Raw genomic sequence first — 15,403 nt, 5'->3', positions numbered from 1 at the left:
AACTCAGAGGAACTTTGAAACATCACGGAGAACAAATCATGTCCCCATCCCTCTCTCAACATTAGTTCCTAGGTGTGACCATCAGATACAGGATATTCTACTTGGCGAACCACTGTTTTCACCAAAGTTTGATGAAAAGATCCAAGTGGGGGCCAGGGTGGCAGGATTCTTCATAGTATTTTAAAGTCTGCAACTCAGCTGAAAACTCTTAACCTTGTAGCATCTGTAAAAGTCAGAGGTGACAGCATTTTCTGTGTGACATGAACACCTGCTCAGCCAAGAGGCCTTGGCTAACTGCAGAGACAAGGCAGCCATCAGATGGAACTATTTTGAATCAGCAGCTGATGGAAGCCACATTCAAATCCATGTCCAGAAATGAAACGTCAAAGCATTCTGTTTCTAAACCCCAAACCCACTAGGTCCTTCATTAAAACTGTTCGTGAAGATCACTTCATATTAGCAGCAAAACAGCATCATAGAACACTGAAAGGTTTTGTACAGAAGAAAGAGTGTTTTTAGACTAGTAACTTTTCTCTGTTTAAAGGCTGCACTGACATGCTAATAGTTTCCATCAATGCTTAAATGGTTTCAGGAAGCACACACACAATATATAAGATCAGTTTGACAGAGGAAATGCGCAGACCGAGCTTGCAAAAGTGTCTTAGAAAGGAAACAGCTTAATATAATAATGGGAGTTACTACTTCCTGTATTAGGAAAATAAAAGCAACAGCAACATTTATCTGAATGAAAGCAAAACTACTCAGCAAAACAAATTTCACAGACAAAAGGCTAGCAGCCAACCCTAATATAATGACCTAAGTATAAGTTTAGCCTTGACAATTGAGTAACATGTTCTCTAATCTTTAATTATGACATTTAATTTTCTCAGGCTACTTCCCATTAATTATACTGTATGCATATGAAGGTGCCAAATAATTGTCTATAAAAGGAAATAAAAGTGCTGAAAATGTTGAGGCATGGTTAGAAGATGGTGAACTCAGTTGTGTGTATGTTTGTGTTTATATAATTGGTACCACATGAGGAATAAAAAGCAGAGACCATGATGATGTGTAGAACCACACAATTCATGGATTTCAGCACACGTGGCCTCCCCACCCATGCAGTTATAAATCTATAAAGATACTATGCAAGGAACACTATTAATCTAGAGTCAGAAGGTACTCCTGAATTACAGCATAGAATAAAAAGTAAAGTTAGAGAAAATAAACAATCATAAATAAGATATATAAACGTGTTCTTTAAACTTTTTTAAAATAGTTTCTCTCTCTCTCTCTCTCCCTCTCTCTCTCTCTCTCTCAAGAGAGTAGGGGAAAGGGGCTGAGGAAGAGAGAGAGCGAGACTCTCAAGCAGGCTCCATGCTCAGTGTGGAGCTCCATGTGGGGCTTGAACCTATAATCCTGGGATCCTGACCTGAGCCGAAATCAAGAGTCAGACACTCAACCAACTGAGCCACCCAGGTGCCCGTCTTATCAGCAATTGTTAAAGGTTTGAGAGGAATTATGGTCTTAAATGCCCATCTTATATTAGGTACTGTTATGTTAGGTACTGCAGCCCATGTTTTACACTTCTCACAAAGCCCAGATAAACCCACTGTATTACTGGTTTCCTGATGTGGAAACTGAGACTCAGGTGAAGTAACTTACTTAAGACCATTCAATCATTAACAGGTAGGAGAAAGATTTGAATCCTCGTCTTCAAAATTCTACAACTAGTCAAGAAATGGTATCGAATAACCAAGTCAAGAACATTTACTGACTCCTTCATATTCAGTGCCAAGGAGATCAAGAACACTTCATTCCAAACTCTAAAGGAGGGTCCTAAATTCCTAGGTATCTGAGGGACTGACTTACACAGATGATATTTTTCACTTATGTGCAAACATTTCAAAGGGCTACTTTAAAACATTTTTTTAATGTTTGTTTATTTTTGAGAGACAGAGCACAAGTTGGGGAGGGGCAGACAGAGAAGGAGACACAGAATGCAAAGCAGGCTCCAGGCTCTGAGCTATCAGCACAGAGCCCGATGTGGGCCTCCAACTCATGAACCGTGAGATAGTGACCTGAGCTGAAGTCAGACTCTTAACAGACTGAGCCACCCAGGCGGATCTCATAGTGTTACTTTTAATGGAAAGTTTACAACTGAACTTTTTAAAGGAGGCACTTGCTTTCTCTTGCCCTCCTGCCTCAGGGCCGGAAGTACCACCTGGAAGAAATGACATAGGGCAGAGTGGGAAAAGCATGAGCATCCCTATTTCCAGAGCTATTGCATATGTAGCATGTAGCCTTGGGCAGATGACTAGACCTTTCTGAACTTCAGTTTCCTCATTTGAAACATGGGGAGAAAAACAAGTAGACCCAACTACTCAAGGTTATTTTGAGGATTAACTAAAATATATGCCCTTTCTATATGTCACTGCCAAACTTAGCAGTATTATTAATTATAATACCCAACCTCAGCACATTAGAGTCATGCATACCATGACAAATTCTCTGAGACACTATTTTACCTCACGTTTAGCAGAGTTCCTGGCATTAAGTAACAGCCCACACAATGATAATATTTTTCCTTTCCCCTCAAAGAAAAGTAATGGAATGAGAAGAAGTGGGGGATGGGGAGGAACCTTACTGTTATGAGGAGAGCCTGAGCTACCAGCTTGCTGGAAGAACAAATGCCAGTCATCACAAGGGCTAGACGAACTGATGATCAGCCACCCGTTGGCTTGTCCACCTCAGACTTCAGTGGTGGCCATGGTCAGCCCCCTAGCCCCTCCTCTCCTGTGGACTTGGATGCATCTCAATTTTGCAATAATATGGCCTGGAGCAGCTTGAGGGGCAGGGGGGAATCACTCTGCTAAAGGCTGTGTAAAGTAATGACACTGAGAGAAAACTTGAAAGTCTACAAGGATATTCTGGATGCTCGCCATGAATAATTGCCATGTTGAGACTGGCAACTAAAATAGCATTGCAGAGATATTTACCCAATTTTCATAAAAACTATTATGGCTTTATTTTCAAAGCAAGTAACTACAGAGCTGTGTGGCTTGTCGGTAAATGTTCAAGTGATTAACTGAGAAATGTGGAGGTGGGTGGAAGAAGGCTGTTAGGCATACGACTTTGAGAAAAACAAAATTTAGAGAAGGATGTTTTTTGAATTGTGAAAGCTAAAAGCATTTCAGTCTCCAGAATGATGTTCCATATAACAGTGCTAAGTCCTAGACCCCAGGAGAGAAAAGAGAGAACATTGGCACATCTGTTTCAATGGTTATTTTTGAACATGCCCAGAGTTAGGTTTTCAAATTTGGGTTTCCTTAGTTAAAATCCTGGCACAAGGCAAAAGCCAGTTGCAAAGCCAAATTGCATTTTTTTAGAATTAGCCCTGTTGCAGGGTGGGAAGCCTCCCTGCCTTCCTTGCATGTAGGCCTGCCCTGCCCTCTTGTATCCCTGCGGGAGTTATGTAAGCCCAGACGAGGGCCTGCAGGCCTGAAGCACAGGTTTGGGAATATAACTGCCAGAGCATCTGTGTGAGTCAGGGAGGGAGGGGTTCTCCTGGGTGAGGTCTGCGGGACCTATCCCACCACCATTCATAACCTTGCCTTCACAACTCACTACAAAACTAATCATCTAGGGTGAAAACAGTATGAAAAGAACTTAAGCTAGGCTACAGAACTTGGCGAGCTCGATAGACCCCTGTGTACTGATACTGCCAATGGCTGTCTTCTGGATCCATGAGAGAATTCTTGATAAATCCATCCCCATTACCCCCACCATGGGACTCCTGGTGCCACCACTATGGCTGCCAACCTCACTGCCACCAGCACCACAAAACAGCTGGAAAGTGACAGAGCTCAAGTTAAAGCCAGGTCTGGGTGGCACAGAGCCCGTGATCTTACATACTTTATCATGTATCCAGAGTAAAAAAAAAAAAAAATCTGGCTTTCCTGCCAACAGCACTAGAATGGGGAACATGATAGGAATATGTTTTACTACTGACCATTTTCCTTAAATATAGTCACTCTGATCTCTTTTAAAATATAAATGCAGAAGGACATGCCTTCCCCTCAACTAGCTCCTAATGGTTGTGTCTATTTCTCCAAAGGGTCTCCAGTGCCCACTTCTCTGTAAAGACATCTGACTCAACTCATATGATAGCTTGGGAGGAAGAGACCACTGAGTTTTAGATTTGCTAGGAAAAAGTCACATGACTCCTGAAGGTTTGTTTTGTTTTTTGCTTTTGTTTTGCTTTCTCTGAAGACTGTTTTGGATCTGTGCGGTGATGTGTAAGTAAACGACGTCCTGGAAGGATAAAGTAAACATTACCATTTTCTGAGGGGTGGTAATTTAAGACTGAGCACTGTTTTCTGATAGACATCATTTCATTTACCTTTAAAAAAAATGCTTTAAACTCAGAGTAAATTACTTCCTCCGAAAAAGTGACAGTGCTTTAGAGATATGGCTAGAAATATTCCATCCTATCTCCATGACTTGATAATTTCTACCATGTGAAAGACATTCTCAGATGATTTGGAATCAGTATAAATTTAACATATCAGGGGCGCCTAGGTGGCTCAGTCGGTTAAGCTTTGGACTCTTGATTTTGACTCAGGTCATGATATCTTGGTTCCTGAGATACAGCCCCACTTCAGGCTCAGAGCTGTGTATGGAGCCTGCTTGAGATTCTCTCTCCCTCTGCCCCTCCCCAACACATGCACTTTCTCTCTCTAAAAATAAATTAACATATTAATAACCCATACAAAGTACCTATCTTTATCAGCATTTTAATGAAACAATATTTACTGTTTGAAAATATGAGATTAGAGCTTTGCTTCTTTTATTGTAAGCCACTTAAAAGATGTTTTCACCCCCTTTAAATTTGAGCCTTGTTGCAATTAGATGAAAAAATTTTGTAACATAAAAAATTCTTGGTAATATTAAATTTCAATGCTAAATTCTCCATAAAGTTAAAATGCTACAAAAATCTATTAATCATAAAATTAATGATGAAGGACTATATCCTTATTGGATATATAAGGACTATTGGACTATATCCAATAAAAGTAGAATCAATAGAACCCTATCAGGCCTGAGTAAAAAAGCAACAGTTGACACATAAAACATTACCACAAAATATTCACAAAATGTCAAAATAGTCACTTGGATATTTTGTAAGAGGTGGAGGCTCAATTCATTTTTACAATAAAATTATACTGGGAAAGAATTATACATATTTTCTAGAGGAAGGTTCATTAGAAACAAACTTCTGGGGCATGAGTTATAGCGCTGTAATACTGCAGCAAAAGACTCTTCCCTCCAAACAGGATGCATTGGGTGTTTAACACATTAATTATCATCCTTCATCAAGCATAAAACTAACAGTCAGGAAATACAGCTGCAGTGGCACAATTACCAACACTCAGAATACACCCTGCAGCAAAGAAAGCAAATGGGTTGCTTTTCATTAACAGAGCTTGGCAAACCTCTCTAAAGACAATGTTTTCCTTCCAGCCAGAGTTCCAAAAGGCATTTCAGGGGCTATTTGCTGAGATAAATCCAGAGAACAAATAAAGTGTGAAAATATTTATTTAAATTCCAAAATAATCCATTATCAATATATAGTGCATTGAAAATGACTTGATGAAATCAAAATCTTTTACTTATTCAATTATTTATTTTTATAATTTTTTAATGTTTACTTTGAGAGAAAAATAGAGTGCACGATGAACAGGGGAGGGGCAGAGAGAGAGAATCCCAAGCAGGCTCTGCACTGGCAGAGTCTGACACAGGGCTTGAAGTCAGGAACCATGAGATCATGACCTGAACCAAAATTGAGAGTCAGATGCTTAACTGAGCCACCAGGTGCCCACCCTTTTTAATAACTTTTTATAATTTTTATTTATTTCTTTTGAGAGAAAGACACACACAGAGACAGCAGGAATGGGAGGGGCAGAGAGAGAGGGAGAGAGACAAAGAATCTAATTTTTATTTGAGAGAGAGGGAGAGGGAGAGAGCGAGTACAAGCAGGGGAGGGGGCAGAGGGGAAAAGAGAGAGAGAATTCTAAGCAGGCTCAACACTGAGTGCTAAGCTCAATCCATAACCCTGGGATCATGACCTGAGCTTAAATCAAGAGTGAGCTGCTCAACCAACTGAACCACCTAGTTGTCCCCCAAATCTTTTAAATACAAGGCATGTTTTTAAAAATATATATTAGTGCAAGAGGGTGGTAAGTCAGGTAATATCTTCATGCTTGATGGTAATACATAAACTATTAGTGGTTTCCATTTTCATGTTTTGTGACATACAATAAAATAATTAACATGCCTCCATATATGCTATAATGAGCTTTGTGATAACAGGATTCTATTATACAGGTGTGAGTCCATATAAAGAAAACAATTAGTGACCAGCTTGGGGTTCTAATATAACATCATTGAAAAGCCTAGATGAATAGCATTCTAAAAGTAATAACAGCCTAGTTTATTTGGTTGATTGCTGGACACTTAACATTCTTAATATTACTATAATTATATTATACCTTAACAAATACATTATTTCTACTGAGTTTATATTATAATTAAACCATAAACTGTTACTAAACCATAATTTAAGGATGACTCTGGGGATGTAAAAGGCAATGGATAGTCATGTGTTCAAAATATTTGTAATTATGTCCTGAACCATTGCCATCAAACTTCCAATAAATTCTCTGCCCAGAAATCCTCTAACATCATCAGCTTGATCCTCTCTGCAGGATAAATATCATGGCAACAATTAAAGAGCCACATTTTCTTTTTTTTTTTTTTTTTAAATATTTTTTATTTATTTCTAGGAGAGAGAGAGACAGCGTGAGCAGGGGAGGGTCAGAGAGAGAGGGAGTCACAGACTGAAACAGAAAGAGCCACATTTTCCTCAGCACAGGAGGCCAGAAAGGAATCCTCCATGTTTGTGACATCAGTTTCATATTGTACTTTATATGCAATTAACTCAAATCTGAACTTCTTTTAAATTGTATTTGGGGTAGGCATCATTCCATCTTCCACCTAGGTGATTTATGTACAATTGTCTTATAAAAGACAAACTTATTATATAATAAAATCTGATGCACATACATACCCTAAACCTGAAAGTCTCTGCCTTATTAAAGAAGAAGCTCTAGGATTCTGTTCAGGCCTCTCTAAGAAATGGGAAGACAATGAGTGGTAATAATTTCAATAGATCTGGCTTGGTTGGGATAGTTGCTCTCTAAGGTGCATAAAGTGGTAGTAAATGATGGGGAAGGAATGCAGCAATGGTAACATCCAGTAATGGTAACATCACCAAGGTGCTAAGAAAGGCTTTGGATTCGTTGGATGCAGAACATTTAGCTGGACAAAGGAGGCTATGAGAGGAATAAAATGTCCCTCCCCTCAAGTGCTTACAGCTCAGCTGACAGAGTAAAAAAAAGGGGCACATTCTGAATCTGGCTACCACGCAGCATGTCAGCAAGTACCAATAAACGAACACAGGACCAGCTGACAGGAGTACTGTGAAGAAACTTCACTGGCCAGGTGTCCTGTCTGGAGTCAGGCCAGGTGCATCCCAAGGTGAGTGGACTGTCTTGGGATCCTCTGGAGACGTTCATTTAAAGGGCCAGGGTCTCAAAGGTCTCTGTCTTAGTACTTTTGCAGATGCAGTGACATTATAAACATTTCAGAATCAAAGGTGTTTTAAAGCAAAAATTAAAAAAAAAACTTGTTAATGTTTTCTTAAGCAAGATGATAAGCCATTTACAAATTGCCTAAAAAATTAAAAAGAAGGTAATTTCAAGATGAGCTTTAACTAGTTCTTTCCTGCTCTTTTCCTTTCAAAGGTATGACCTGGTGACAAAACCCCTGGTGCTCTCTCCTTCTCAGAATCCTTTTAGAACCCAAATCACTTCCTTCTTGACATGTGTTCTACCTGAGCAACCAAAATGATCCCACGCTCAGCTGCAATACTGAGAATCAGACATTTTGCATATATCCCTTTTGCATTCAGAAATCACCGAGTTTAATGCTGCTTTTTCGAATGGAAAATATTCCTGTAGTCTTATGGGAAAATATAATTTTGTACTGAATGGTACTCACAGAATAAAATGACATTTGTCAGAAGTAAGAGAGGAAAGAAAAATCCCTTTGCAAGGGAACATATTTGAATTTAATAATTAAAAAGTAATGGAGTATACTCGACTTGTACAATCTCTTCTTTAACAACATCAAACAAGTCATTTAAAGCAGTCCCCACAATTCATCTCTGAGTAACATGTACCCCAAGGTTCAAGCTGTTTTTGTACTGTTGTGACTTACTGTTGTATTGAATACTGATGCAGTCAAAGACTATACTAGGGGGCATAGTTCTCTCTTGGACATTAGGAGTCTGTTGGAATAATGATGATTGCTGCCAAAGGACAGACACTGTCTGTGATGTAACATTACTTTTGCTAGGTTTTTCTAATGGCCTCTCTTAGCTTTCATACCTTCAACGTAGTGAATTCATATGGTTGGTAACCTTTGAAGCTCTCGTGGATGGCTGCCATAGTGTGAGAAGTTTTCTCCCAAAAATGAAGGAGAGTTGTCTGTAAGGAAAGACAGTACAGCTATTAATGTTTCGAATTCCCAGTTTTAGCCACAGGCCCCGGAGAAGTGTGCCCATCTCTGGCTTTCAGGATCCCCCAAAATATGATTCCAACTCATGTCTGCAGCCTTGTTTCCATTACACTCCTCTTTATACCTTGTATTTCAGCCAAACTAAATGCTTCCCAGTACCCCTCAAACACTGCCTGCCATGGCTAATGGTGCTCCACTATTTGGGACATTTTCCTCTCTATTCTCTGTTCTTGTCCCATGTGATCCATTCTCCAAAACCCAGGGCTAATCATTAACAATATACGTCTGTGATCCTTCTACTGATTCAGTTTGTCCCTCTTGAAATCCTCATTGGATTTTGTTGAACTTATTTCACTTAGCACATCCTGTTCTCCCCTTAAAATACAAAAAAATATTGTCACAGTGTACAAACTATCTCTGACTTCCTTCTGAAACTTTAAGTTCCTTGAGGACAGGAACTTTGGTCTTATTAATTTCTGGAGGGCCCAGAATTTGGCCTCCCACACTCAGTTGGTGTGATACCATTACTATGATGAAGGAACTCAGAAGACAGGAGGAGACAAAAATTAGTCCATTAAATTATGACAACCTAATGAGTAAGTTACTGTGCCAGAAGTCTAGGCAACAAGACGGAGTGAAATCAGAGGAGGCTTTCTGAGGGATGCTACTAGCACATTAAACAGAGTGGAATATGGAAAGGCAAAAATGGGGGGAAAGGGACTCAGGCAGAAGGAACCACCTATGTAAATGAAAGGAAGTAGGAAATCATCGTGTATGTACAGGAAATAGCTAACATTCAGTATGATTAAACTGCAGTCCACTAGAAGGGACAGGTGTGGAAAGTAAATTATGAGCAAGACATTCAGAGCTTCATACTGCCCAAACCATACTTTTGGGTCAGACACCATTTTTCTGTCCCCTAAGCCTCATAACATTCTTGTTTCATTGTAACCAACATCACTTCATTACCTGGTATGTTGCTAGCATATGAGACAACAGATTGCATCTGCTTGCTCCAAGGAGATCCACTTTTTGACACACATCCATCTTCAATTTGTCAAAGCTTTTTTTGGCAAGGCGTACTTGTGTTTGTACCTATGAAAGTAAAAGGGAACCTTTGAACCACTCAGACTCTTAAGTAGTTAAAATTTGCCAGTGAGGAAAGACCAAGAGTGGGCTTATCTCTTTCATATAAGAAAACACCTTTGAAAGTTCCAGGCAGGCAAGAAGATCCTACAACATCCATTCTTTACCTCCAAAGGACCTCAACAACACCACTGCATGTGATGATTTTACAGCAGTTTTACTATCCTAATTATGTATTTCTCAGTCAAAATGTAAACTCCTCTCCTCTCAAAGCATTTACAAAGTGACTGTGGTGGGGAGATGTCCGGAAACATGCAGTGGGGTAAGAGGATAACCTTTGCCATGTTACTGTTTTCCTAGAGGTCTTTGAAGCTCACTTCCCCATATATTCTTCACTCACCTTCCCTAATGTTAACATCTTACATAACACAGTACATTTGTTAAAAACAAGAAAACAACACAGACACAGTCCTATTAGCTAAACAATGGACATTATTCAGATCTAACCAGCTTTTCCATCAGTGCCCTTTTTTTTCTGTTCCAAGATCCAACCTAGGGTACTGTATAAGGGGATTGTGACATAATCTAAAAAACTGATAAACTTCCAACTTTTTCTTGCTGATTCTGTATATAAGCAATTCTCCCTCTGTCCCTGATCCATATAGTATTTCAAAATGGGAATGAGGTCAGGAAAAGATTTAGAAATGTTTATTCTACATATTATTTGATAATAAAATAGAAGGTTTTATTTATTTATTTATTTTATGTTTTATTTATTTATTTCTGAGAGAGAGTGAGAGAGAGAGAGCATGAACAGGAGAGGGTCAGAGAAAGAGGGAGACACAGAATCTGAAACAGGCTCCAGGCTCTGAGTTAGCTGTCAGCAGAGAGGCCAATATGGGGCTCGAACCCAAGAACCGTGAGATCAGGCCCTGAACCGAAGTCGGACGCTTAAGTGACTGAGGTACCCAGGCGCCCCGTGAAGGTTTTAAAAATAATATAGCTACTTAAAACATGGTGAGGTCAAAATTTCTCCTTCCTTCAATCTGAAGCATCACCACATTATATTTTAACCGGGAAAAGCTTGCCAAATATCACTTTATCTCAGATAATTCATGCAGTTGTAGATACCAGACAGGTAACTGCAATCTGGGAGTAATGCTGACTCATTAGTGATAGTGCTTCCATCACAGGATACCAGCAGGCAAGGAAGATGTGTGCCTTGATCACCATTACATGATTGGGACCTGGTGACCTTGCCCAAAGCAGGTGCTGAATACATATTCAGTGAATGAAGAAATTTCCCAGGCTATTCAAGTATCATTTTAAAGTATAACCTTTAAGGTTGTTATTTTAGAAATGATTTCATTTTTTAATAAAAATAACCATGAAGATTATTTGAAATAAAACATTTTTACCACTGATAATACTACTTATAATCACAGCTTATAAGATTATACGGCATTATATAATAATACCAACAATCAATACAATTGCTACCATTTGTAACAATTTAACCATTGAAGCAATTTAACAATAGCTACAATTCACAATTAATACAACTGAACAATTAATACAATTCACTCACCACATGCCAGCTTTTCTTGCTTAGCCTTTGTTGACTCCTAAGGTTGACAGGATTCATCTGGGGAAGTAACTAATGAGCAAGGCTGCCATTCTAGATTAGCCTGCCTGACTCCAAAGCCATGCTATTCTGCCTCTCAAGCACCATACACTAATCACTGGAAAATCAAGAAGCTCAAATTTTGACTCTACCCAGAAACTCTAGTTTTTCCTGTAGATTATATGGAACTGGAAAACAATGAGACAATACATTTAACACCATGTTGACAAAATTAATACTATGTGAACAGGGTCTTCTGTTCTAGAGCTGTATAAAACTTTTCCTAAGAATGCCTCTGTATTTTTGGTCTATAGGGCTGGGAAAACCAGAGAACAGAAGAAGCCAGTTAGCTCCTCTCAAACTGACCACGCCATGAGCTTAAATAAATCCTGGAGCTCCATCATTTCCCACTGTAGAGTGGAGATACTTGGGAGCACGCACTATAAAACAAATTTAGAATAAGTTAAAAGTAATGATTTCCTGCCTTCTTTTGAGAGGAATAAAGAGACAGCAACAGGAAAACCCAAGCCCTAGAGGGAAGATACAAGAGTGTGAAGAGAAAGATGTTTCACAGTAGTTGGCATCCTCATTGCAAGCCCTCCACTACTTCACCAGTTGCTCTGGCCAGGAAGACCTCCTCAACTGGAATCCTGGAAGGCATCTGTCTCTACTCTTTTCTTCTGAAGAGGAAGGAGATTAATATGGGTATGAGCTTTCACATCTGCATTCATTCAACACGTATTTGGTGAGTACCCATTATGTGTTAGGACCAGTGCTAAGCACTGGGGTATCTGTAAAGGAGTAAGATTCATGGCAATGGGTCAATAAAGGCACATAGGCAAGGACCCTCTAGTAGTTTTAGAGAAGACAAATTAGCAATTATAATACAATGGGTAAAGTACAACAGTAGAAGAGTAAAGAATAGAGGCAGTACAGATAAGGGAATGATTAATGCTGGGGGTAGTGTGGAGCAGGAGAGTAGGTTGTTATCAATAAGCTCCAAATACTGGGAGTGCCTTGGTGGCTCAGTCAGTTAAGTGTTCAATTCTTGGTTTCAGCTCTGGTTATAATCTCGTGAGTTTTTTTGAGCCCCACATCCGACTCTGTACTGACAGTGCGGGGCCTGCTTGAGATTCTATCTCCCTCTCTCTCTGCCCCTTCCTGCCTCTCTCTCTCAAAATAAATAAAGCCTAAAAAAAGAAAAATAAAAAAAGAAGCCTCAAATACTGGTCTCTCGGTACCCCCATCCTTTGCCCTTTAACAAATCTGTGGGCCGCTCCCACTGGCTCGGGGCTTGGCACGTGACTTGTTTTGCCCAGTGAGATGTTAACAAATGTGATGAAACTGGAAGCCTGGAAAAAAAGTGCTAGGTGTTTCCAGCTTTTTGCTTCTCTGAGATGGCCTTGAGAAGATATCCAGGCCAACCTGAGACCAGGCCTGGGCCGGCCAGCTGGAGGGGTGTGAGAGCCTTGTGCATGCAGGAGACACACGGAGAACAGCCCAGTTGTCCCAGCAGATCAGCCTTTGGCCAGCTGACCTGCAGACAGGAGAGAGAGGTCAGCCATGATCAGCAGAAGCCCTTCCTACCCCACAGCTAACCATAGACTCATGAGTGAGCCTACCAAAGACCAGAACTGCCCTAACCCACAGATTTGTGAACAGTAAGAAAAGCTTATGGTCTTAAGACACTGAATGTTAGAGTTGCTTATTTCACAGTATTATCGTGGCCACAGATAACTGATATAAATGATAAGCAGGGAGACAATAAAGGCTTCTGAGATGGGGGTGGATATCGGAGGTGGGTCTTAAAGCATGCATAGGAGTAAACAGTAAATATAAGGTATCCACGAGACTGGCCTACTAATGGAGAAGTTCTACATTTCCTAATGAAATGCAAATTAATTTTCTGTGAGGCTGTGGATTTTGTTTCTTCCTTTACACAGACATTCCTTTATCCTAAGAGAAAACTTTAGCTGCTTATAACACAAAGCTCATGAATTAATATGCTTTGAAATGTGCCCTAATTTATTTTGTTTAAATTTTGTAAAGTAATTTTAGAAACCTAGAAGAAGACTTCAACACTTGACCCAGTGAGTTCTGAAAGGCCATATGCTTTGTGTGTCAACAATGATTATTAAAATACTTAATGCACTGCTGAGTTTCCAAATGTTGAGTCCTTTCCCTGCCAAACAAGGAGGATGTTACCCTGTTGGGCATTCTGAATACGGTAAAGTTCATTTAATATTTTGTGCTCCATGCCTACTCTCTAAAACACATTTCCAGTCTGCAGCCTGAGGACAAAGCACTGAGGACGCACTCAAACAGAGGCCACCATCAAGAGTCTCATTTCATATGCCTCCAGACACACTTAAGTGAAAAATGTTTTGATTATTATTCCTTTCAATCCCAGATAAATTATATTCAATTACACAAACATCTTGAGGAGCTCATGTGGCTTTCCAGGTTTTTTAAAAAAAAAAAATATATTCAGTCATATAAATGTACCCTTTGTTTATTTCTTAACTTTATTTCTGTTGCCCCACCTTTCTCCTCTTATTCTCTAAGCTCTAGGAAATGATCATGCATATTAAACTCCCTTCAGTGTGCGTCTTGCTTTCCCCAGGCTGCAGAAATTCAATTTGCCAGAGAAAAGAGCAATGTCTTGGAGTGCCAAAACTACAGGGCACTTCTCTGTACTTATGTCTCCTAACCTGAAATTCTACCTCTTAGCCCCAACTTGAACTACATATGGCAAAGCCAAAGCTATTTGTCTTCTATTTCAATCCAACTTCCCCATCCAGTGGGAAAGGTCTTCATATTACTCCATGACCAAATAATTTGAGAATGGTTTTTAAATTTTTTTCTAAGTGTTTTCTTTCCTTTAACAACAAATAAAATAAAACTACAATCCTACTCTTACTTTTACATTTTCATCTAGGAAAGGGCTCTGCCTGACACCATCCTTGCATCCAATATCTTCTATACGGTGGTAGCAGTGAGTAAAACTCAAGTGGTCTCTGCCCTCATGGAGCTGACAGTCCAGTGGGCATTTTCACATCAGTGAGGGCATAACATCAAACTGAATGAGGTGCTCAGAAAGAAAGCCACACTGCCCCACAAGAATGATTTACCGAGGAAACTGGTCAGGAGAATATTCTCCAAGAAAGTGGTGCTCAAATTCTATTCAGAAGGACTGAACATGATTAACTATGCATGAAAAGAATACTCCAGCAGAGAGAGAAGTATATGCAAAGGCACTGAGGTGAAGGGCAATAAGGCAGGTCCCAGAAGGGCAGTGTAGCTGGGTTGCTATGGCAAGTAGAGGGGTAGTATGAAATCAGGCACAAGAGGTGGGTTGGGGCACATCCCAGAGCAGAGGCCTTGAAGGCATATGCTTAGGATTTTAATTTTTATCCTAGAAGCTGTGCAAAAACATTGGAGGTCTTGAAGCATAGAAGTGATATAATTTTATTTTCAATTTGAAAAGTCCACTGGTAGTAGAATTGAGATGGACTGGAGGAAGGAGAGAGTAGACAAGGATGGATCTAGAGTCAAGGTAGAGAGACAATGGTAGCTTTAGACTTGGGTAGCGATACTGATATGGGGAAAAAAAATGTTCTGACTCTAGAGATATTTAGGAGGAAAAACAGACAGGACCTAGTGAAGTATTAGATGTTTGGGTGTGGAGGATGACTCCTATGTAGCTAAACACCCCAAATCCAGTATTACTGTCTAACTTGCCTTTCCACCAGATGTTTCTACTCACATCAACTTCTCATGGACAGGACACCTCACACTACATCAAAATTCTTGGTTTCCTTCCCAACCAGCTCTCAACACCCCTCCCTCATTAAACTGATTTGTTCATCCTATTTTCCTCTGAGGTAGCAATCCTACATCCAGGGGAAAATGTCAAGATCAGAGAATATACCAATTATTTCTTTTGGCTTTTAGGAAGATGCCACAGAAGAAAGTCTAGCCCATCTGAAGTCACTGGAGAACAAAGGTCAGATATTTAGCTTCATTAAAAGAGGATATTTTTTCTGGCCAATG

At 39.8% G+C, this 15,403-nt stretch overlaps 1 protein-coding gene across 10 annotated transcripts in view; it reads right to left on the bottom strand.

The window, feature by feature from the left end:
* The window catches only part of ICA1 (islet cell autoantigen 1), a 140,823-nt gene that overhangs the window by 30,380 nt on the left and 95,040 nt on the right, over nucleotides 1-15,403 (bottom strand). For all 10 annotated transcript variants that reach the window (XM_077765336.1, XM_077765344.1, XM_077765341.1 and 7 more), the window contains 2 exons: nucleotides 9,610-9,735; nucleotides 8,511-8,609 (listed from right to left, as the gene is read on the bottom strand). In XM_077765336.1, the coding sequence (XP_077621462.1) occupies nucleotides 8,511-8,609; nucleotides 9,610-9,735 (225 nt within the window). The remainder of the gene's footprint in view (nucleotides 1-8,510; nucleotides 8,610-9,609; nucleotides 9,736-15,403) is intronic.

Source organism: Crocuta crocuta, unplaced genomic scaffold (assembly GCF_008692635.1).
Source record: "Crocuta crocuta isolate KB4526 unplaced genomic scaffold, BGI_CrCroc_1.0 scaffold14, whole genome shotgun sequence".
NCBI classification, from domain to species: Eukaryota; Metazoa; Chordata; class Mammalia; order Carnivora; family Hyaenidae; genus Crocuta; species Crocuta crocuta.
This window is presented reverse-complemented; position numbering and strand designations above follow the sequence as displayed.